At 38.0% G+C, this 22,486-nt stretch overlaps 2 protein-coding genes across 2 annotated transcripts in view; both read right to left on the bottom strand.

Annotated features, from left to right (window-relative positions):
- Window positions 1-229: 229 nt before the first annotated feature.
- Window positions 230-12,069, bottom strand: CUNHXorf38 (chromosome unknown CXorf38 homolog). Its single transcript, XM_029283949.1, has 7 exons — window positions 12,032-12,069; window positions 10,848-11,079; window positions 8,975-9,109; window positions 7,646-7,768; window positions 6,343-6,492; window positions 3,094-3,258; window positions 230-926 (listed from the first exon to the last, which is right to left on the bottom strand). The coding sequence occupies exons 1-7, from the start codon at window positions 12,067-12,069 to the stop codon at window positions 774-776; spliced, it is 996 nt and encodes a 331-aa protein (XP_029139782.1). The 3' UTR covers window positions 230-773.
- Window positions 12,070-12,859: 790 nt separating this feature from the next.
- The window catches only part of MED14 (mediator complex subunit 14), a 54,268-nt gene continuing 44,641 nt past the window's right edge, over window positions 12,860-22,486 (bottom strand). Inside the window, exons 26-31 of the mRNA XM_015814907.1 lie at window positions 18,416-18,651; window positions 17,119-17,298; window positions 16,662-16,769; window positions 16,438-16,563; window positions 15,637-15,826; window positions 12,860-13,409 (exon numbers count right to left, since the gene is read on the bottom strand). Of these exons, the coding sequence (XP_015670393.1) occupies window positions 13,339-13,409; window positions 15,637-15,826; window positions 16,438-16,563; window positions 16,662-16,769; window positions 17,119-17,298; window positions 18,416-18,651 (911 nt within the window). The 3' untranslated portion in view covers window positions 12,860-13,338. The remainder of the gene's footprint in view (window positions 13,410-15,636; window positions 15,827-16,437; window positions 16,564-16,661; window positions 16,770-17,118; window positions 17,299-18,415; window positions 18,652-22,486) is intronic.

Genomic DNA, 22,486 nt, shown 5'->3' with positions numbered 1-22,486 from the left:
CAAAGAAGTAGGACATAGTAACCAGGTTTGGGCACTGCATTAAATCATTTTAACCATGATTTGTAAATAAGCTCATAGTTTACAAGGTATGGTTGCAGATATGCTAATCCCAAATTACATTGTGAACAATACTATATGCAAACTTAGCTCTAATAATTTACGGTTTTGTGTTTAGTGTATGTACTAGGCCAATTTAACTTATTCTATAAATCAGTTTTAAAAGATTTAACACAGTGTAAGAACCAAATCACTAAGCAGGGATCTGAAATGCAGGAATCTGAAGAAATTGTAGAGATGACATGCAATGTAACTGGACTGGTGCTCGCCTAGAAAATGGAAAAGGGCTTGCACAGGAAAGCACAAGCTATGGAAACCATTGGCCAGCCAAAGACAAGCATGCGGAAGGTTTTCTGTCTTTTGAGATGTTACTTCTAAAAATAGCAAAGCATTTAGGGAGTTGTTAAGCTGTAGCTGTAGCTCTTGCTTTCATTCATCACTGACACAGCATTCCTAAAGAAGGACACTTGAAAATAAGAAATGTACATTTATTTAAACCAATTTCCTCTGCTTTTCATTCTTAAAAATAGTATCTTGCCCCCCCCATGAATGTTCTACCTTCATGCATTTAAGCAAAAATCCACCTTAAAGTTTTGATTTAGTTGTACAATGATACTTTCTTCTAAAACTTCATAAAATGGGACAAAAGTTACATTGTACTGAAATAAAAAAAACAAGCAGAATATTTAAAGTGTGCATACTTGATTCATTGTTCATCAATTCACTTCTTGGATGTCTCCAGCCAATTCTTTTTCACCATTGAGTTCTTTTACCAGGTCTTCTAGGTTCTGCATTTCTGTTTGCAAATTACTTTGAAGTTCGTGATTGCCCAGTAAGAAATCTCTTACTATCTGTACTCTATTTAAATCCTAAGAGGAAAAATAGTCATGAAATACATTTCAATTGGTATAAATGTCATTCATTTCTGTTCTTTTCTCAAAAGTCATAGAGAAGTCTTAGCACTTAATCAGTAGCCTCTGGAACAGATTGGAGTGGTAGCCTAAGCACATCCAGATAATTTCACAAAAGAACAAGGAACTGACCTCTCCAAACTCAACCCAGTAATCTTTATGTTCACTCTTTCCATTAGACCAAAACTTTATTTTTTTTTAATGTCCAATATTTCTTTAAGCTATATTGTCAAGTTCAGTGGATTTTTAGACAAGTGGAAAACTTTGCATTTTCTGGATTGTATTTATCTTCTATATATTTTTGGAGTCTCGCCTTTTAAAAAATTGTGGGAAGGAAATCAAACTCTGCCACCATTTTGTCTTCCTCTGCCCATACAGTTTTTTCCACTTGTTTATCAGGGCAACAGGTTAAAAATTACAATTGAGAATAAAAGGTGAAAAATTACAATGAACTCAGCACAAAGATTAAAATGTAGCAGGAGGCACCAACCATTCAGGTGAACATTTCCTTGAAGTCAGAGCTCTTCCTATGGTAATTAAATGACAAAAGGTTGTTTCCTCCATGGGAGTGCCCCCTCCACCTCCAATTAAATAAAGGGAAACCACTGACTCCAGGATGCCTTGATCACACAGTGCTCCCTTTTGGAAGCCCATCTAACTGCACTTTCTTAGAACTTTTTGTGCTCTTTGGAGGAAAAAAGACTAGGTTTTCCTAGAAAAGGGGATTGCAGGGGAGAGCTCAGGATGGCCACTTTCTGACCAGCTGATTGTGTCTTATGCTCTCAAAATAAATTTCACCTCTGATTCAAGCAACTGCCTGCATACTATCACCCATTAGCTTCTGATTTTATACTTTATATCCTTATTAGATTACAACTTACATCAACACTGTTGTCAAGGGGGAACTATGGGGAGGTGAAAGCAACAAAATATTCTTTAGCCAACCTAGTTTCACATTTTAAATACAAGTGATTTAAGCACATGAAGTTGTTTGATATTCTTTTTCAAGTTGCTTTGTTTGATCAAGTGCCTTGGTTATTTTGTTTTCCTTTACACTAAAGATAGTTCCTAAGCAGTAGTGGTATTGGTAGCTATTGAGGAAGTAAGAGAGTCAGTTTTATATCATAGCTATTCTTCGTAGCAGAATAGCAATTAAACAACTCTGTGGTAAACAATGTTTCCAATACTTAATTCTCTGTTTCCAAATGAAGATTCAGAGCTTATACTTGGAAACCTGAGTTAAAAGTGATAATTATAATTATCTCACCTAACTCTTACTCATGCAGGATTCATCATAAAAGATGCAGCTATACGTCTGTGACATAGGTCTGTCCAACTCTGCTTAAATGTGTTTAACAAAGGAAAATTTACTATCTCCCAAGGCTGTCTACTTTTCACACAAGTCCTTCGGTTTTCAGTGTGACCTCTGAAGCAACAGAGAACAAAGCTGCTGCATCCTCTGCACAAGAGCCCTTGAGATATTTAAAGATTGATATCATGTCTTCCCATAATTGTCCACCTACCTTTCAGCAATTTCACACAAAAAGATTTGGGTTACAAACCCTTTACCATCTTGAAGTTCTTTCAGTCTTTTCTATAAGCTAAAAGCAAAACCTTTCAGTCTTCCATTCTTGCACAGACTAGCAATATTTCTCTTTTCCCACTAAAATAAAGAGGTCTTTTTAAAAAATAGAAGTGAAATACTCCAGTACTGGGGATACAGCTGTACCAAGCTAATACATTATAAAATAGGAATTCCAGGTTTTTTGTCTATATAGCTCTAAACCTAGGTATTTAAATTATCTGTTTACCATAAAAACATGTTCCTGAAGAGGAGCTTCATAGAAAAGCCAGGGATAGGAAGCAGAACAATTTCTAAATGTCAACAATATTTAGATGCAAGTTAACTAATTAGGTGCTGTGTGTGCTCCAATAAGTAGCCCTGTTTTCTATAAAGAACTAAAGAACAATAAAATTCAGATTTATGGAATATGGTTTCTTAAAGTATGAATAGCAATCTGAAATGCCTTTTTCCAATATACTCCTATAGCAAATTAATGATCAACTTCAAAATCTAAGTATGATTAATACTATATTGTTTTTATGTTTTTAGCAATTAGGTCACCTCTTCTGATGTTATTCCATGTTCTTTTGCAAGAAAACAGATTTCCTCAAGTCTCTCTTTCATCAGTTCTAATTCTGTTTCTCTGATCAGGCTTGGGGTCATTTCACCTTCCAGTCCATCAAGCTGATCTCCTGCTATGTGAACATTCCAATCAGATTCCAAGAGCTATTGGGATAATTAAAAACAACACAATAAAAAACTAGTGAGAAAATAAAGGATAGAAGCAGACATTCACCATCTTAAGAAATCCAAATCTATTGGTTTGCAATTCTTATAATGCCAAGACAATGACTAATAACTGAATATTAATGATCACACAGACTGGGAAGAACTGTTCTAAGAAACCAAAAGAAAAAGACCAATCCCCCTGGTTGATGTTAGCACATTATTTAATAATATGCTGACCGTGCTGTTCTGATAGCTGCCTGAAAGCATGCTTATGCTTAAATAGTGTGCAAATCTATATAAATAAAAATGTAAATGTTCGTTTGTTCAAAATCTTAAATCTCTGAAATTTCTTCACCGATTGCTTTGAAATTTTGATACAACATTGCATTCGAATACACGCATGTTTTTATATACCTACTATTATATAGATGTCACACCTCTGACAGGTAAAAACATGCTTTTTTATACCCATAAGCATTGTGAAATTAAACATATTACAAACGTGCGCTTTCTCTTTTCTTTCTTTTCCATTTAACCAAACTGAGCCACAGCAACATGCGGCCGGGTACAGCTAGTATTAAATAAGTTCAGCATTGTTTGTCACTGGGCCACAAGTACTGAAGGAAATAAAAGTTCCTGACAATGAGAACAATTAACCAGTGGAACAACCTGCCTCCAGAAGCGGTGAATGCTCCAACACTGGAAGTTTTTAAGAAGAGACTGGACAGCCATTTGTCCGAAATGGTATAGGGTTTCCTGCCTGAGCAGGGGGTTGGACTAGATGACCTTCAAGGTCCCTTCCAACTTTACTACTACTACTACTACTACTACTANTATTATTATTATTATTATTATTATTATTATTATTATTATTATTATTATTTTATAAAATGTAACAATGTATGAGACTGTATGTTTACTGTAGTGTAAATGTAGCAATGCACTGCCAATCTGTTTACTGTTTCCTGTCTATGTAAAGTGATCACAAAAAGTAATCAGCAAAGACAATGAATTATGACCTACTTGAGTAGAGATTACAAATAAACAAAGATAAGATCACAAAATGGAAATTACAAATAAACAAAGATAAGATCACAAAGTGGAAATTACAAATAAACAAAGACCACAGCCGGATGGACAGAAATTGCTAGGATGACCTTTTTAAATGTAAAGCAATTTCAAAGAATACAGAGAAAGGGAATGGGAGGGTTTCTTAGGCATGACTGCATTGTAAAAGGTATAAATTATATAGCTTGGAAACTGCTCTTTGCGCTCTTGGAACCCAATCCATTTTGGGAAGGCTCCAGGAGGCCGCGTTTGCAAACGCCTTTCTTTTCTTTTCTTCTTCTTATTTTTATTTTTTTCTCCAATAAAACTTTGTTTTGTTAACCAGACTTGTCTTCGTATTGTATCAAAATTTGGGGTTTTTACATCTCACAGTACTCAGATTTCCTGCTATAATATAAGCTATTTTCTGAAATTCCGTTCAGCTTCCAAGAGTAGCCAGGGAACATTGTTATGTGAACAATATACTCCTGGCATCCTGGACAGTTGTTTGTGCAATGAGCCACATGTAGCATCATTTCTCCACACTGAAGTATATCACACAGTTTCTAAAATAGTCTGAGAAAAATTCTTTTGGTAGAATTTTTAAATGGCAACTGAAATTAATTGGATCTATATTAAAATCTATTTTTAAAAAATCTTACATATACACCCACTCTTTGCTTAGACTAGGGCTTTTCTAACTGTGCTCCACAGAATAGATTCCATGACCGACTATTTATTCATTAAGTTTATATGCCATTGATCGCACCATCAGACAACTCCAGGCAACTGAGAGTCAAACAAATCACTTGAATACAGCTAGGGCATCCAAAGCATTTGTTCTTAGAAACACTGGAAATAACAGTTGCTATTTTGAGGATCAGAGGTTGTAGGAATTTTTTATTTTTTTGGAGTTTCAAGTTTTTTATTGATTTTACAATATTACATTTACATATTTGAAAAGCAGCGTGGCGGCTGAGCACAGTAATTCCGTTACATTTGAATATCATCAGTACAAATCTCAAATTATTACAACAAACTAATTCCCTCTCTTTCCCCCATGATATCTACTGTCATGTTCAAACCAATACAGCTCTTATTCTATTAATCAAACAAAAATACTTTTCTAATATTCATCAATAATCTTCAGTCTATACATATCTTAATTAATTTGACATTCCACCTTTTAGACAATAACCTAGTAAGTTTTTCTTAACTTTAATTTCCCATTGATATTTAAGTTTAACGTTTAATCTTTATCATTTCCAGGTTTTAAATAATCCCAATTTCTAAGTCTCCTATCTCACATTTGGAGCTAATAATTTTTTTTCTCTTCTTCCTTTGTATAAGATTGAAAAAGATTGGGGTTCTGATCTATATATGAGATCTAAAATAGAATATATCTAAATAGGTAGAATATGTATTCTGACATTGTAACAATTTGAGATAAGGAAAATTTTGGTCATATAAAATCTAGAAATATGTTGAAATAAGAATATTATATTGTCATTAGATGGGTAAGATAGAGCGTAGAATTTATATATAAGATGTGTATTTTAAATATTAGAATGTATGAGCAATCGGGATAAAGGAATTGTGTTTAATTAAAAATTTGGAAAAATTAAATATTAAATGTTAAATTAAAATATTAAGGGAAAACTAACCATCAGGTTACTGATTGGCTAAAAATCTGAATTCTACAAATAATTAAGATTTGAATTTAAGATATTGTTTTGAGTTGAGACAAAGGCTAAGTAAAACTTAAAAGTATAAGTACTAATAATTAAATTTGTATATGGGTTTGTGGTATAAATGTTGGTGGTTTATTTTCAAATTTTTTTTCTCTTTCTGGAAAGGAAGAAAGGAAGTAGAAGGAAGGAATTTTTAACTAACGGATTTTATGGCCTGAAAAAAAATCCCGATTTAGACCACAAACTACACAGTGTCATTTTGTCCAATATTCATTAGAGTGCCAAACTAAGAAATATTAATAATTGCAGCCATGTAATATGTTAGAAAACTTGCAAGTATTACCTTTTGTATCCTATGACAAGCTGTCTGAGCCTCTGGAACCTGGTAGAATTCAGTCAGCAAATTTTGGACATGATTTCCAAATTGTTTCAACCAGGAAAAAGAGACTTTCATATCTGCAGAATGCATTAGCTCATTGCGGCACTTTATCACCTAAAGATATAAATGTATACCAAAAAGCATATTGTAAATCTGCTATGGGCAATGGTAGGGAGATCCAGTTCTCAAATTACAGCTCCGAGTTACACAAATTTTATGCCAGAACAACATAATGCTGTCAGTAGTACCAGCTCATAAACATTCCACATGGAAAATACATTTAAAAGTTATAGTCCATGAAGGAATATACAATTTTTAGTGACCCTTCTCACACAATAATCAACCTTATGTCTATTACACTGTGTGGTATTTGACATCTATAAGCATATACAAACTACTGAAAAGAAATCAGTTACATCTTTTCACAAAATATGAATAATTTAGAAAAAAGTTCAATTATGTATAACTGTAGAACAAGAAGAAGGAAAAATTTTCTAGATTGCATTTATAATCTTTGCCAAAGGAAATATGCATAGCACTCCACAGGAAACAATCCCTTACTTTTCATTCCATACTGTAGTATCACCAAAAGATGATTTTATTTCAAAAGGTTCAGTTCAAGATTTGATTATATTGTATTGTTTATTTTATTCATTTATACTAAAACATTAGGACTGGGCAGAAATACAGCTACTTAGTGGTTACCTCAGCAATTTTCTAATCAATGTGCACATTTAGGATCAAGTTTCCTGCCACTGACAATAAAAACCTTCAGTGTGAAACTAATTAAGATCTGGTCAGTTTCAGGCAACAGTGCCAGCAGGGGGGAGGGTTCTAATCAACTAAGGTCACAGAGCTGAGTTTTTAACTGTGGTTTAAAACTGTGTAGGTTCCCCTGAAAGACATCCTGAAATGTCCATGTGTAGGCAAAGCAGGGATAAGAAGTCACAACATTGATCCAATAACTAGGTCTTGACAACTTTCTGAAGCTGAAATAAGTCTGTGGGAAGGGGAAAAAAATCACCCAATCTCTGAGTTTTCTATGAATTGCAGAGACTTAGACAAAAGGGGAATAGTTACTTTTCTCCCTAAGTTTTGCCATCTCCACATAAATCCTCAATTCAAGTGCAGAGAAGTAAAACAGAAAAAAGTGATGTTGTCTTTTAGAGAGGGCGGCAGTCACCAGTTATGCCTCAGGGAATATATTTCTGATTGCCTGCTAAGAATTAATAAAAGAAACGTCATTCAAACACTCATTGTTGGATACCTCTCTGATTTTCTTTGGATCAATATTGTTGAAGTGATCACAGAAAATGAAAAGGTTTAAGAGTGCTGATGCATCACACTTGTCAGGACCATAAGTATCGGCTTTCCCACGAGGCATATAAGCCTGAACAATAAAGAAAAACATACATGGTCAGTGCTGTTTGTTCCTGTCTCAGAAACCAAGAAAACATCATTTCATAACTGAGCTTTATATCAGAGAATAAGATTAATCAAATGAATGCAGGTAGCAATAAGTGGTTGTAATCTTAGGTTTCTTGTGAACAAGAAAAGTGGCTTTGGCTCAATTTATTTTTGCAGATGTCATTTTCCTATTTACAGTTTTACTGACAGCCTTTGTGGGCCTGTCATATTGCTAGGAATTATGGGAGGTTGAAATCCAACATAATTGTATTCCAAAGGTCAGTAGGCAGAAGCAGGCAGGCATATTTGTGCTTTCTCTTTCTCTCTCTGCACTTAAACACACAGGGTATCAGTGTAGCAATATCCAGGAAGAAAGACTGAGGCCTTCCTGGTTTATCTATATTACTACCGTAAATTGTGCAACCCTCTGAATTCAGTTCAAAGAGATTTATTTATTTATTTATTTATTTATTTTCACTAACTTATATGCCGCCCTTCTCCCCACGGGACTCAGGGCGGCTCACAGCATGTTAAAACAACACAAAAACATTTCCCCTATAAAAGCCAATTAAAAACCAAATATTTATAGCTGTGTCATTATTAAAATCTTTAAAAATTTTCCCTATTTAAAATTCACCCTAGGTCANGGAAGGTTAGGAGATCCGGGATCGTCCGGATCTCGGGGGGTAGTTCGTTCCAGAGGGTGGGGGCACCCACAGAGAAGGCCCTCCCCCTGGGGGTCGCCAGCCGACACTGCCTGGCCGACGGCACCCTGAGGAGGCCCGCTCTGTGGGAGCGTACCGGTCTGTGGGAGGGAATCTGTGGCAGAAGGCGGTCTCGTAGATACTTCAGAACAAATGGGCTGCTCTAATGAAGGGTGTGTGTGTGTTACATTGCACTCCTGCACATTCTGAAACTCCTTCTGCACTAAATCTGCAGCACTGCATCACCCTATCTTTACTACAAATTGTACTATATGACACTCAGATGCTGTTAGCATCTTCTAATAGAATGAAGCTCCAAAGCACGAGGTGGCAATGCACATACTGTACTATCCACAGCAAGAATGCATTTGTACAATCTTACACCAATGCCCATGTGTTTTAATCTCTCCTTGGGAGTATCAGTATCAGAGCTCCCCCCCCCCCATTGCTCCATTTTTGAAATTTATTTTATGGTCTTGCATTACCTTTGCCAGTTCCCATGAATTAGAAGGCCAGAGCCATGGTCTGCAGTTCCCCCAATAAATATCCCCCATCTTGTGTGTATGATGGCTCAAAATCTCTTTTTTCCATTCTTTACATAAGGAGCAGCTAGGTTGAAACTGCAAAACAAAAGAAACACCAATATAAACAACTCTCCAACCCCACATGCTACAATTCTTTACCCAAGGGAATCACAAAGATTATTTTAGATTTTTTTTCAATTTGAAAGGCCAAAAAAATATTAGTTCCAAAAGAAAAAGAAAGGCATAGGTGCTGAAGCAACAAAAATCTGTAATTTTAATGGGTTACTCAGACGTGTTCCAGACTGGCATCCAATAGGATCCTCTATATAAATAGCAAAAAGGACTGGGACTATTTCTGTGAAAAATGTCATAGAGCTTTAGAAACCTAGAAATGGAGGTGGGGAGGAATTCTAGCTTATAATTACCTCTGCCAGTTGAAAATTGTTTTACTGTTTCACCAAAAATGAGTTGGATTAAAAAATTGTCATTGTCTGATTGACCTTTCAGCTTTAACTCAGTGTATCCATTCTTGTGAATGTCTTAAAATGTCCATTGATTCATCACATTGTGAAAAAAGTCTTCAGCAAATCTTATTTGATCTCTGCATACTTCAATGCACTTGCAAATTCACCTTTGAATACAAATCATAATCTGCATCTGGATGTGTAACAGAGCTTGTGTGGTTCTGCCTAATAAAGAAGAGTAGATGTGAAGACTTTCATGCTGATTATAGTTAAGAAAACTTTGAAATGGAATATAAATCGGCATGTAAGGACTTACAATCTTTTCAGGGGTCCTTAAAAAGGGCAACGGCTAAAAGAACAGTAAATATTCCTGTTGTGTTTCGTTGCGCCCATTCTGACTAAAAAAAATACAAATATATGACATAATTTGTTTTGATATTTTCAAATAAGAGATGTTCCTGCATTATATCTGATTTGTGAATTGCTGAAATACAATTTGCTAAGCTAGGTATTTATTCTGAGGGCTAGGAATTAAAACGAGGCTCAGCTTTGTAACATGCCCAAAAACTAGTTGCCAGTTAGACAACCTGCCCTCCATTCCAATTAATTACGGCGAATCTATCATACGCTATGTAAAAAGAAAGGGCAAATGCCGAGTGTTTGGCGGGAGCGAGCCTCTCTCTCCTTCCCCTCACAAGAGGAGGCGCTGCCTGGCGAGCCGGATTCTTTGTTCTACTCAAGATTTCCTCCGGCAAGCCCGCCCCTCTCCCAGATGTTTACGTGGACGGCGCCACGAGGGGGCGGTTAAGGAGAACGAAACAGACCGGAGGAGGGAGGCGCGAGTGGCTCAAAATCCCCCTCTCGTGGGGAGAAGAGTATATTCGTGCCGAAGAAAAAAGGACGAGGAGGAAAACAGCCGAACAGGAAAGAGGTGGAACTGGAAAATTGGAATTCAAATGTTTAGCTAAGGCAGTGTTTCTCAACCTTGACAATTGTAAGGCATGTGGACTTCAACTCCCAGAATTCCACAGCCAGCAATGCTGGCTGTGGAATTCTGGGAGTTGAAGTCCACATGCCTTACAATTGTCAAGGTTGAGAAACACTGAGCTAAGGCAACCTCCCTCGAGGCTCCTCAATCTGGAGATTGCTGGACAAGATATGTATCCTTTCCAGCACCAGGTACAGGAAAGATGCAAGTATTCTACGTGAAGGCATCGGAGAACGCGCGTCGATGGTTTCCCAGAAGGGAATCCAACCCGGGCAAGTTCCGCGCAAACTGGGAGGCGATCGATTCCGCAGAGGCCACGTAGCGCGACGTCACCGGCTCCTGCGACGATCAAAGCTCCGGATCCGGGGTGGGAAAGCCTCACCTGCTTGCCTCGAGGGACGCAGCGCCCGCCACACTGAAAGCCTGACGGGGTTAAGCGAGCGGAGTCGCCCGCGATCAGCCGGCGATGGAAGGCGTGAATTTGCTCGCCGGCGAAGCGCTGCAGGGCGGCTTTCAAGAGGAGGAGGCTGTGCCCGGCCTTCAGCCAGTTTTTATATTCGGCGCAGTTCAGCCGCGCAGCCAGTTCCGCCATCGCCAGCCCGTACCCGCGTCGCCTGGGAGGGGCCAGATTCGGCCGTGTGAAAAAGCGGGGCGGGTATCTGTCGTCATTTCTCGAGGAAGGGCTGAAGCCTTCGACGACCTTTAGCAACCCACACTCGGATTCCCCTTTCCCCCTCGAGTAGTTACTTCATAGTGTTCCTCAATAAAATATCCACTACTCCAGTGTTTCTCAACCTTGACAATTTTAAGGCATGTGGACTTCAACTCCCAGAATTCCACAGCTAGCATTGCTGGCTGTGGAATTCTGGGAGTTGAAGTCCACATGCCTTACAATTGTCAAGGTTGAGAAACACTGCACTACTCGATTCTCAAGATTTAGCAAAGTCATCCCACCGCGATCCAATCTTTCCTCCGCACAAGACCTAATAGGGAACTGCATTCTACCGTTACGTTTCGGGAGAAATTCCCCGTCCAAGTAATTTCCTGGAAAATAGCGCCCTACAGAGGAACAGAACAGCAAAGTTCCTGAAAGCACAGCCTTCCCTAATTCGATGCCCTCCTTAGATGTTGGATTTTCCTAACTCTCCAAGCACGTTTCTAAACTCAAACGCTTAGCAGCCTTTCACCATTCTGAATATGGCTTTTGTAATCTATGTAAAAACTGGCTTTTCTTTTTTGCATTCTGCACCAGCACTAACCCAGGCCGACAGTTAAGAGACCTTGTCCACCTCCATGTTTTAAGAAGTTACAATACTGTTTTAATTTAGTTTTTGAGTTCAACTAGTTACCTGACATCTAGCAACAGGAGGAGATATCCTCGTTTTAGTCCTTAGTTCCTACATTAAAATCAAATATTGTTCAGCTTGTTGAATATCTTAACACGTTTATCTTTTTGTGAGCAGCTTTTCTTGGTGAGGCAAGCTTCCTTAGTAAACACAAACTGAAAGTTAACGAACTCAGCTCTCTGACTTTTATTGGTTACTTGTTGCCAGCTTAATCAGTTACCCACTGAAGGCTTTTGCCTCCAACTGGCTCTTGCACATCCCTGCAATTCAAAAACCAGTCTTTCTGATGCTGGAAAAAAGTCATATATGTGTAGACATAAATACATTTTGTTTTTGCAGTTTTTCATCATAATTTTTGTAACAGATGCCAAGAATGTGCCCTCCTCCCATTTGTCCATCTTTCCAATTGTCCCCATCTTCCTTTGCCTATGTAGATATCTGGTAATCCTAAATTTAACACACAGCATCTTCATGCCATTAAGATGTTCCACAGTTGGACACAATAAATTAACTGACAAAATACAGCTGCAACATGAAATGGTCACCTTATGTTGCTATTTCCAGCAGGTTGCTTGCTATTCCCCTTGGATGAAGAATTACCAATACAGAACATATTTTTAGTTCTGGCTTAGCTATACTGAATACGATTTTTACCTTTTCCCCTTATAGCCCATCAAAATAAATCCTTCTATTTAAAAAGGACCTGTTTCAAATTCATCTGACATTTAGCACATAAATTTAAGAAGCTGGACAGAAGGTACTAGAGTATTAGAACTCAAGGCAGCTGACAGCAAGGTACTGTCTGAGAACCAATAAAGTTGAGGAAAAGAACAGTCATCCTCATAGCTGCTCCGGGCATTTCTGGAAATCATTAGCTTTACTAAAAGCATCTGGCAACATCCTACTATTTGATTTGATACAGAGATGATTGCCAACAATGATGATCTAATGAAAAGCACAAAATACAATGCTGAGTGAACCTTACAGGTTTTTTTCCTATATAAATACACATTTTAAAAGTAACCCTTTATTTAAAAAATCTGGTTTATTAAATATTGTGTTTGGGGACATGTTTATAACAAGTCCATTTTTAACATTTTAAAGCAGTAATATTAAAATACAGTTTCAATATAAAGTTTGTCACAGTTTTACAGTATTCAAAAGATGACAGCTCTGCTTTAAAAAAAGACTATTACACCAAGACATCAGAAAAAACATTTAAATAAACAAATTTGGCATTTTCATAATCTTTGAAGTATAAAACAGAATATTAACTCTTATTTACTGCCAAGCGGATACATAAATTTATTATGAGTCTGAAATGTCTTCTTAAAACATTTTAAGAGTGCTGTACCAAGAAAAAAAAAACTGATGAAAGTGCATCCCTGAAAGTAGGCCAATCCATTGTATCAGCTCTTTTAAAATTGTGACACGTGAAAATGTCTCTTCCATTCATTCTAAGTAACCAAAGGCTTTATTTCAGAGAGTTTTTCCATTTCATCTCATTTTTACCCTTTGTATAAAAGCCTATGGGCGCCCAGGGGGCAATGTAAGGTTAGCCATTAAATCACGAACAGCTGCAAAGATTGTACACTCACCTAGAACAAGGGAAAGAAAAACAAATTAGAGAAGTGGGATTACGTTATGGCAGTGATAAATATCAAAATGTAAACAACTGTAACAGTAACAAATACACAATTTATGCACCATAAACCAATTCCAATGGTCTATATAACTGCTTGGTTCTAACCTACCAGAAAGTGCATAGTTGGTACAGAAAATAAAAGGTATGTCTTTTAAATACCAATTACTACATAATATGTGCACATATTATTCTAGCCAAGCTAATAAGATTTTCCATATGCAGGAAAAATCATGCATTTAAAAAAGCCAAAATATTGATTGTGGATTAGCAATCAAATTCTATTTGGCTGTAAATATTTTTCTCAGTGTCTCATGTCCTGTGCTCCCGTAAAGGAAATGTGAATGCTAAACTATATTGCCAAAGAGTGACCAATTCATGCTAATAGTACTGAAGAACACTTTTGATGATTATTGGAAAATGCAAAATAATTGGACAGCTATTGCCAGCATTGCTGTTAACAGTTACATTAACTATTAAACTCTGGAATATTTTTCAATCTTCAAATGAAAAAGTTACTAAATCAGAATAAGAAGTCAATAGTATTAGAAATTAATTATATCAACACTATACAAACCATAAAACAACTCTAGGAGAATCCCAGCACTTTTCTTGACAAGAGACTCAAAGACAAAAGAAAAGCCACAATTTCAAAAGTAATAGCTGAAGCAGAATGTTTTTTATTTTTAACTTGGCAAAAACTCCACAAACCATGCCTACAGCTTCTGAAAGTGCTGCTGTATTTACCCTTTAAGGAATACAATCCATGAAGCCCCTATAAGACAGGAAGATTTCTAGCAGAGAGTATATATGTTACGTACATGTACACTAGGCTTCAATTTACTATTTCAAAATGATAAAAGTAGTGAAAAGTAGCCATGGGGTTGTCTCAAAACTTCTATTTAGAAGGCATGCATTAATTATTTTGATGCCATTATGTTTCATAGTGATGTGAGAAAAGATGTTGCAAGTTTAAAACCATAAATGCTATTTTTTTCTCCAGTTTTTGGTTAAGCCCCAAGTGTAGAGTCAGGTGACCAATGCCCCACTAATTGTTCAATTACAATCTATAACTGCATTTCCCCTCCCACAAGCAACACTGCATAAGTAACTCACAGTTAAGCTGCTCTCTGAAGCATGCATGAATTACAGGTAGCCCATGTAATATTCCAAATGCTAGTGACCATTACATGAACATTGGATAATTCACCTTGAACCATACACCTTCGTAGAAATATATGGCTAACCTTCCCAAAATCAGTTACCTCCATGACGATTCAGAGGTTCAGATGGAGTATTACCAAAAGTAAAGGCAAGCATTTGAAGAGGCACCATCCATACCACCTCAATCCTATAAACTGCTTGCATATAGTCGTGGTGTATACAGTGCAACTTTAGAATCAGTGCTCATCAGTATGATCATACTACCCTATAAAGCCAATATAATTATTTGTAATTTCAAACCAAGCCAAAAAGCAGTTAACAAGAAAAAGAAGAAATCTTCTGAGAGGTTAGTGTCTTGGGCAGAAATTGCAAACCCAAGAATAAAACTGTTGGAAAAAAAAGTGCATTTCAAAAGTTTCTAACACTTTTATTAAGGGAAAAAGAGAAACTGAATACAAAAGCATCTCACAGAAACAAAGAAGGCAGCACAGAAGAGAAGATACAGTCAGGGCAAGAGCTAGTTATGAAATACAGAAAATAAAGCTAGTACTGTAATACGTTACTTTATAAATAATTTATAAATCGGTCCATTTTGCTGGCTCCCCAACTTTCCTCGAAAGAGTACAAATGAGAACAAGATAGGCAACCAGCCTCATAACAGTTAAATTACAATAAATGGGAAGATATATTTTTTACACAAGTATATACAGCAAGACACATGGTAATGCTTAAAATAAGGTAACTATGACCACAGTAGTATAAGCAACTCATCAAGTGCATTACGCTTCCTTGGTCAATGATATAAAGTCCATGTCATGTTGATAATACAACCCTTCTGACACCACAAAGGTATATTCAGACAGTTTATCACGTACATGCATTAACTGAAACCAGGTTTTCATAAAACCAATGAAGGCAAAGCAAGATTCATGATAAAGTGCAATATTTAAACTTTTAATTGTTGAGACTCTGGCAACTCAAGCATGCACATGATTTGCCCTACTGCACATGTACAGTACCTTGCCGTGGTGAATTCAGTTCTGCAAACCTCTTTAGAATATTGCTAACCATCATGGGAGCAGCACCGGAAGAGTTCTGCTGCCGGGGAATGTCTGCCTGCTGTGTGGTACCTGAAGCCATGTCATAAATGATTGGAACGATTATGCTCATGGCTTCCTGTGGAACTGCAGATTTTTGTGTTAGCTGAAGCTGCCAAACAGAACAATATGTACAATGATTACCACAGTAATTCTGCATCTATACAGTATTTCAATATCACAAATTTAATTTGTAATATTTAATTGCTTAATAATTCTAGTAGAGCATTACTAGAGGTGTTCATGGAAAAAAGCAAGATGAGCAAATAATGCTACATGCACCATAATCTCATACAAATGACGCAACTTACCGTATGTATGTAATTGTATCATTTGTACTTGTATCAATTATATCATGACGCGTGTGCCATTTTACTATTGTTAGGGCTTGTTATGATTGCTGATAATAGCTATACCTACATATATGAGTTTAAAAGGCTCTATTTCCGAAGAAAGTACGTGTCTTTTAATTGATTTTTTCCCCCTGTTGCTTGGAATTCTGAAAGTTGCTGTTCAAAAACGTATTAGTTTAGGAAGGCTGAGCTATCATAACAAATAGGAACTATTTTTTTAATCTAAGTAACTCGACTAGTTCCGAAAAGTTTGTTTTTTTTAAAAGATGCTAATATAGGTTATACTAGTCATACTTAAGCTCAGTAAAAGCAGTGAATTAACTTTATTACATGTGTTCTTAAAGCATTCAGCACCCACTATTTTACTTACAAAGAACAACATTTTCGATTTCAGCACAACCGCAGGTGTTCCTGGAGGTGCAATTGGTGGAGCGCTTGGAGGAATTGTCAAACAAAACTGCACATTCCATTTCAGCTGGCTTGCCTGATCAGGAAACTATTGAATAAAACATGCCATTGAAATAGATAAATAATCCACTTTCAGTTTAAGCAGAGAAAATATTTGCAATAATGATGAGAACAAAATGGACTTACCAGCTCCAGTTTCATGATGTGTACGCAATCCCGAAGAATATGTGTAGGGGCTCCTAACAGCTTGGTGAAGGCTATTAAAGTATTGGCTTTGAATGGTGGCCCTGCAACCTGCAATAAATGCAGTATTTTTATAACTTTTACTTAGGTTAAGTTTTACCTGGCTCCAGAATAAATTGTAATTTCTCTAATTGGCAATATTGCAAAAGTTTTAGTTTAGTTCAAAGGACTATCACGAAACTGGGAAAAGCTGGGTCAGAAGCCCATGGTTGGATACTGCTTTTAAAATATTTTTTCAATGTTTCCCTGCTCCTGATCGTGGAACAGTGGCTTCTGCTCTTTCTATGAAAATCAGTTCAAAGACCTTTTATCTCTTACTGACTGCCCATGAAAAATCACAGCAACCTAACTATTCATTAAGCCCTCAGTTACATTACAATAGCATGGAAAATATACATACCCTGGTTTCAAAAAATTTCTCCAAAACTTGCAATTCTTCTTGCTTCCACTGGCCTGCAGTTTCAGGTGCTACTTTTAGTTGCAAGGTCTGGTTAGTTTTGGGATTAAGGGCAACTCTGCACTTCAGAACATCTGTTTTGAACGTGATCACTCCAGGTTCATTGGAGTTGAGTAGCTGCAGCTGTTTTAAAAGAAAGGCCAAGAGATCTGATTGAAATGAAAGTTCTCACCCATGCTTTCTTGTAATCTGAACTGGAACAGGAAGTTTTATTTAAATGTAAATGAAAGGCATCATTGCTACTGGCTGATGAAATTTAACAGGTTCCTCTCTACTGTCAATAATTAATAGCAAGTTGCTTAATGATTAGTACAGTAGCTTTACAAAAATAATTTATTTGAACATTTAAATTGTGAAGAACTGCATATTGCTTTATACTCCTACCACAAAAAAGTACTTTATATCAACTCAGCAGTGAGCATTGTCTATTTGATATCTTAACAATTCAACGCATATTTTTTGTTGAACTCCCCAGATATGAAATATATCTTCCATAAGATTCTTATTTTGCTACTAATTGTAACAGATTTCTGATGACTTGAACAACAAGTTCATGGATGAGTCAGAATTTGGACCGAATGTTTCCAAATACAGGTAGTTCTCAACATATGACCACAATTGAGCCCAACATTTATGTCGCTAAGTGAGGAATTTGTTAAGTGAGTTTTGCCCCATTTTATGACTTTTTTTACCACATGTGTTAAGTAAATCACTGCAGTTATTAAATTAGTAACATGGTTAAGTGAATCTGGTTTTCCCATTGACTTTGCTTGTCCAAATGTCACCAAAGGGGATCAACATGAACCCAGGATACCGTAACTGTCAGAAATGTGAGTCAATTGTCAAGTGTCTGAATGTAAATCATGTGACCATGGGAACGCTGCAACAGTCATAAGTGTGAAAAGTGGTCATAAGTCACTTTTTTCAATGCCGTTGTAACTTCGAACGGTCACTAAGCGAACTGTTGTAAGTCAAGGAATACCTATATAAACACTAAAGATGCTTTCCAACTTGTTTTCCTAAGAACTTAGGAATCTTTCAATAAAAGGACTGGTAATATAGTAGTGGATGAGCCATATTTCGGCTAAACATATATCGTTTCACATGCTTACAAACAATTAAAAACATGGTTTGCAAAAAGTAGAATTTCTACTTCCACGCATTCTGAAGCTAGGAGAAAAATGAAGTTTTGCCTTTCAGCAACCGCTTATAGAATTAAACATTTTAATCCTATTAGTACCGTCTCCTGCTGAATAATCCTTTGGAGATGCCTCCTCATAATAACCGATCCAAGAAAACGTTCAAGTGGTGAACAAAGATAACTTCCCGCAAGTCCTGGCATGAGTCCAGGGGTTGGTGAGGGCAGCAATAAAACATTCAAGGCACTGTGAGTGAGAATTGTTGGTATGGATGCAGCCCAGGAACGGTGAGGTAGTTTACGCGGTGGAGGCATATTGGTTGGCACTGCTTGAGAACCTAGTAAAAAATAAAGAAGATCTTACTCCTCCTGCCCTTAGATAGAGGAATTGCAGACTCACAGTGCTTGGTGAATTTCAACAAGATTTTGCCTAGGGTCCTATACCACGAACAATAATTCTTCAGTTTGATCCCAGTCTTGCCCAGAAATATTAAAAATCTGGATGTCCTTGTAATTATTATTACAATAACACTAACAAGATTTCATACTTATAGCAGCCTATTATTTTGTATATAAACTGAAATTATGAAAACCTTATCAACCAATTTTAAACTTTGGAGGCTGAACAAACTGTAAATGTACAATGAAATGCTATTTCTGTATGAGCATTTTCTTGATTTTTTTTTTAAATCACACCATTTATTATATTAATTGCTTTACTTATTGTTGCCATTTATGTTATTTTAAATTGATGTTTTGATTGTCACTGTTGTATTCCTTGTAAGCCACTGAGAGCTTGTTGACGATGGAAGATAAATCCAGGAACTAAGTAAGTAAGTGAGTAGAGACAGTTTGGTGTAGTGGCTAGAAACTGGGAAACTGTTAAGTTCTAGTATCACCTTAGACACAAAGCCAGTTGGATGATCTTGGGCCAGTGATTCCCTCTTAGCCGAATTGGGCAATGTCAAACCAATTCTGAAATCTTGCCAAGAAAGCTGTAGGGACTTAGTTAGCCAAATCACCAGGAGCAATACTAACTTGAAGGCACACACACAATAAGTCTTTCTGAAATTCTAAACTGCTTAGCCATTTTCTAGCTTCCAAAAGTATAAACATGAACATACAAATTCTGCACATTTGTGTACATTATTTGTTTCTAGGTGTCTGGAAATTGCATACTTGTTGCTGTCACTAGTCCCATTGTGGCTTCTAAGTTCATTCTGAACTCAGTTGCAAACTCTCAGCCTATTATCCCATCAGAAAAACCAAACTGATTGCTTTGTTAAGTTTGAGAAAACTCCAAATGCAGAGCATGCATTCATTCATTCGTTCATTTATCAATCATCATAAACACAATCATCATCATCATTTGCCACCTATCTCACCATGGAGCTACTTTAGGTAGCTTACAATCATAAAAAACAAAGAAATGAAAGAAGTTTAAACAAAGCGAATGTAAAATAATAGAATAATAAAATAAACAAGGAAAAATAAAACAAAGAATTACCACCAGAGATTTGGTATTGTTGCTCTTATCATAAAGTGACACAATCCAACTAAATAATTATTGCTTGGAGTTTATTTAGTGTCAGTAACAAACTTTATGTAAGTTATCTGTACTGAAAACTGACTGATTGAATTGAAAACAAATTAGCAGGAAAATAGCACAGTGCAAGCCAATCAGCTAGTTACCAATGTTTGCTTTTCTTAGGCTTCCAATGAATGGGGCCACAAGGGAAGCTCTAGTGCTTTTCTCCTCTCCTGTCTTTGCCAGTACTGCGAAGGCACTCTCCACTTTCCTAGGCCCTTTGGTTCTTTAATAGCCTCATCTCAGCCACTGCCACTATTCTGAGGCTTGAATGGTGGAATAACTAGCAGCCTACCACTCTTCCAATTTCCCGGTTCCTTCCCTTCCCTTAGCCCAGTGGTGGCGAACCTATAGCATGGGTGCCAGAGGCAGCACTCGGAGTCCTCTCTGTGGGCACACGTGCCATTGCCCCAGCCTTGCCTCCCCCCGTGATACCCTCACCAACAGCCCTCCTGGAGAAGGGTTGCCCCCGAGAGTGGCCCACGCAGAGCAGTGCAGTCAAGGACATGGCAGCCAGGCAGCGTAGACAAGACTCTGCCCTCACGCCCCATCACGCAGTTGATGCTGTGGGGCGTGGGCAGAGGGTGTGGCTGCCATGGCGCTGCTGGGCGATCAGCGGCGGGCCCTGGAGGTGGTGAGTGGCCCTGCGGGCAGGCGGGGTGGGGGCGGAGCAGGGGGTGGAGCGGGGGCGGGGCCAATTTTTGGGCACTTGGTCTCTAAAAGGTTCGTCATCACTGCCTTAGCCCGTTAGCTTGGGATTTTCCCTGCTCCCTGCCCTTCAAAACCTAGAGGAAAACTGTTCTGTTCCAGGCATGGACCGAAACATTCAAAATGTTTTAAATCAAGTATATAGTCCCCCCCAACAGCTGTTCCATGCACAGAACTATTTGTGCGTAAAATATTTTGGCTTCTTAACCCACAATGGCCCTCCCCATTTGACTGAGCTATTACACAAGTTGATCAAGCACCCTGCCACCTTCAGTGATCTCACCGGCCACTGTGTTCCCAATTACCGCATAATAAAAGCTCTGGCTTTTATGAGGTGATCTAAATTATTTAGCTGAAAAACATGGAAACTTGTAACAAAACAAACTTCTTAAATATTTGAGGAGTGTTTTCCAGACATTTCAAATGATGCAGTTTAGGATTTCAGCATTCCTTCACTTCATTTTATAGTGATTTATAATGCTATGTTGAAAGAAAAAATAATAATGCTATAAAAGGGCCTAAGAAAAACCTGATGAAAAGAAAGCCACAAATGCTATTTATAGAATATATTGAAAAATGATAGGCTGAAAGAAAACAGAGAAGTAAACCAGGTGTGGTTTAACCAATGGAGTAGCTATGTAGTTGTAGGCATACCTTGCTATGTCCACATGAACCCTCTATTTCACAAGTTGCACTGGTTGTCAGTGTGTTTCCAGTTTCAAATCGAAGATGACTATATAGTTATCATCTATAATTGATGTGGCCTGAGGCCAGGTTATTTGAAAATCTCGTGGTTTCTGTGTATCTGGTGTTGATGCACACCAGTTTCCTTTAATTAAACGGTGCCATCTCTCTAGACCAGTGATGGCGAACCTTTTAGAGACTGAGCGCCCAAAAACTGGCCCCACCCCCACTCCACCTCCTGCCCCGCCCCCACTCCGCCCCCCATCCCCTGCCCCACCTGCCCGCAGGGCCACTCACCGCCTCCAGGGCCGCCGATCGCCCAGACAGCCCAGCAGCGCTATGTCAGTGACGCCCTCTGCCCGCACCTTGCAGCATCAACTGTGCACGATGGGGTGTGAGGGCAGAGTCTTGTCTACGCTGCCTGGCTGCCATGTCCTTGGCTGCGCTGCTCCACGTGGGCCATGCTCAGGGGCAACTCTCCTTCAGGGGGGCTGTTGGAGAGGAGGGGGTTGCGGAGGGAGGCGAGGCTGGGGCAACAGCACGTGTGCCCACGTGCTCCGAGTGCTGCCTCTGGCACCCGTGCCATAGGTTCGCCACCACTGCTCTAGACCTAATTAAGTGTGCTTTTGCTGTTGCGGCACCTGCCCTCTTGAGATCCCCTCTGAAATTCATGTAGCTTCCACTCTGTTGGCATTTCATAAAGCCCTAAAGTTCTGACTTTTCTCCCAGGCTGTGCGCTAGAATGGATGAAGCCTTTTGTTGAATGTGTTTTTGCACATGTATTTATACTAAGTGAGCAGTTCCCTTGTTTTTTTTCCGTATTGTTTTAATTGCTTAATATATTGTAAGCTAGCCAGCGTCAGTTTAGAATTGGACAATTTCTAAATTGAAGTAAATAAGTGCAAAATTTTAATACAGTTGCAAGAAAAAGTATGTGAACCCCTTGGGATAACGCGGAGTTTTGCATGAATTGGTCATAAAATGTGCTCTGAACGTCACAACAATAGAAAAACACAGTCTGCTGAAAATAATAATACACAAACATTACATGTTGCCATGGTTTAATTGAACATAACATGTAAACATTCACAGAGCAGGGAGGAAAAAGTATGTGAGCCCCTAGCCTAATGACGTCTCCAAGAGCTAATTGGAGCCAGGAGGGAGCCAACCTTGACTCCAATCAGTGTGATGAT

This window comes from Protobothrops mucrosquamatus, unplaced genomic scaffold (genome assembly GCF_001527695.2).
Source record: "Protobothrops mucrosquamatus isolate PMUCROS unplaced genomic scaffold, P.Mucros_1.0 scaffold294, whole genome shotgun sequence".
In the NCBI taxonomy this organism is placed as follows: domain Eukaryota; kingdom Metazoa; phylum Chordata; class Lepidosauria; order Squamata; family Viperidae; genus Protobothrops; species Protobothrops mucrosquamatus.
Note: the sequence above shows the minus strand (reverse complement) of the source record. Positions and strands in the feature narration are given on the sequence as shown.

Bases quoted from the DNA above. Each gene is read 5' to 3' on its own strand.
- CUNHXorf38 (XM_029283949.1), bottom strand. From the start codon at position 12,069: ATGTGCAAGAGCCAGTTGGAGGCAAAAGCCTTCAGTGG. The intron at 7,769-8,974 runs GTAATGCAAGAC...TTTATTGTTCAG, and splicing joins ATTCATGGGAACTGGCAAAG to GCTTATATGCCTCGTGGGAA. The intron at 3,259-6,342 runs GTAATACTTGCA...TTATCCCAATAG, and splicing joins CTTGTCATAGGATACAAAAG to CTCTTGGAATCTGATTGGAA.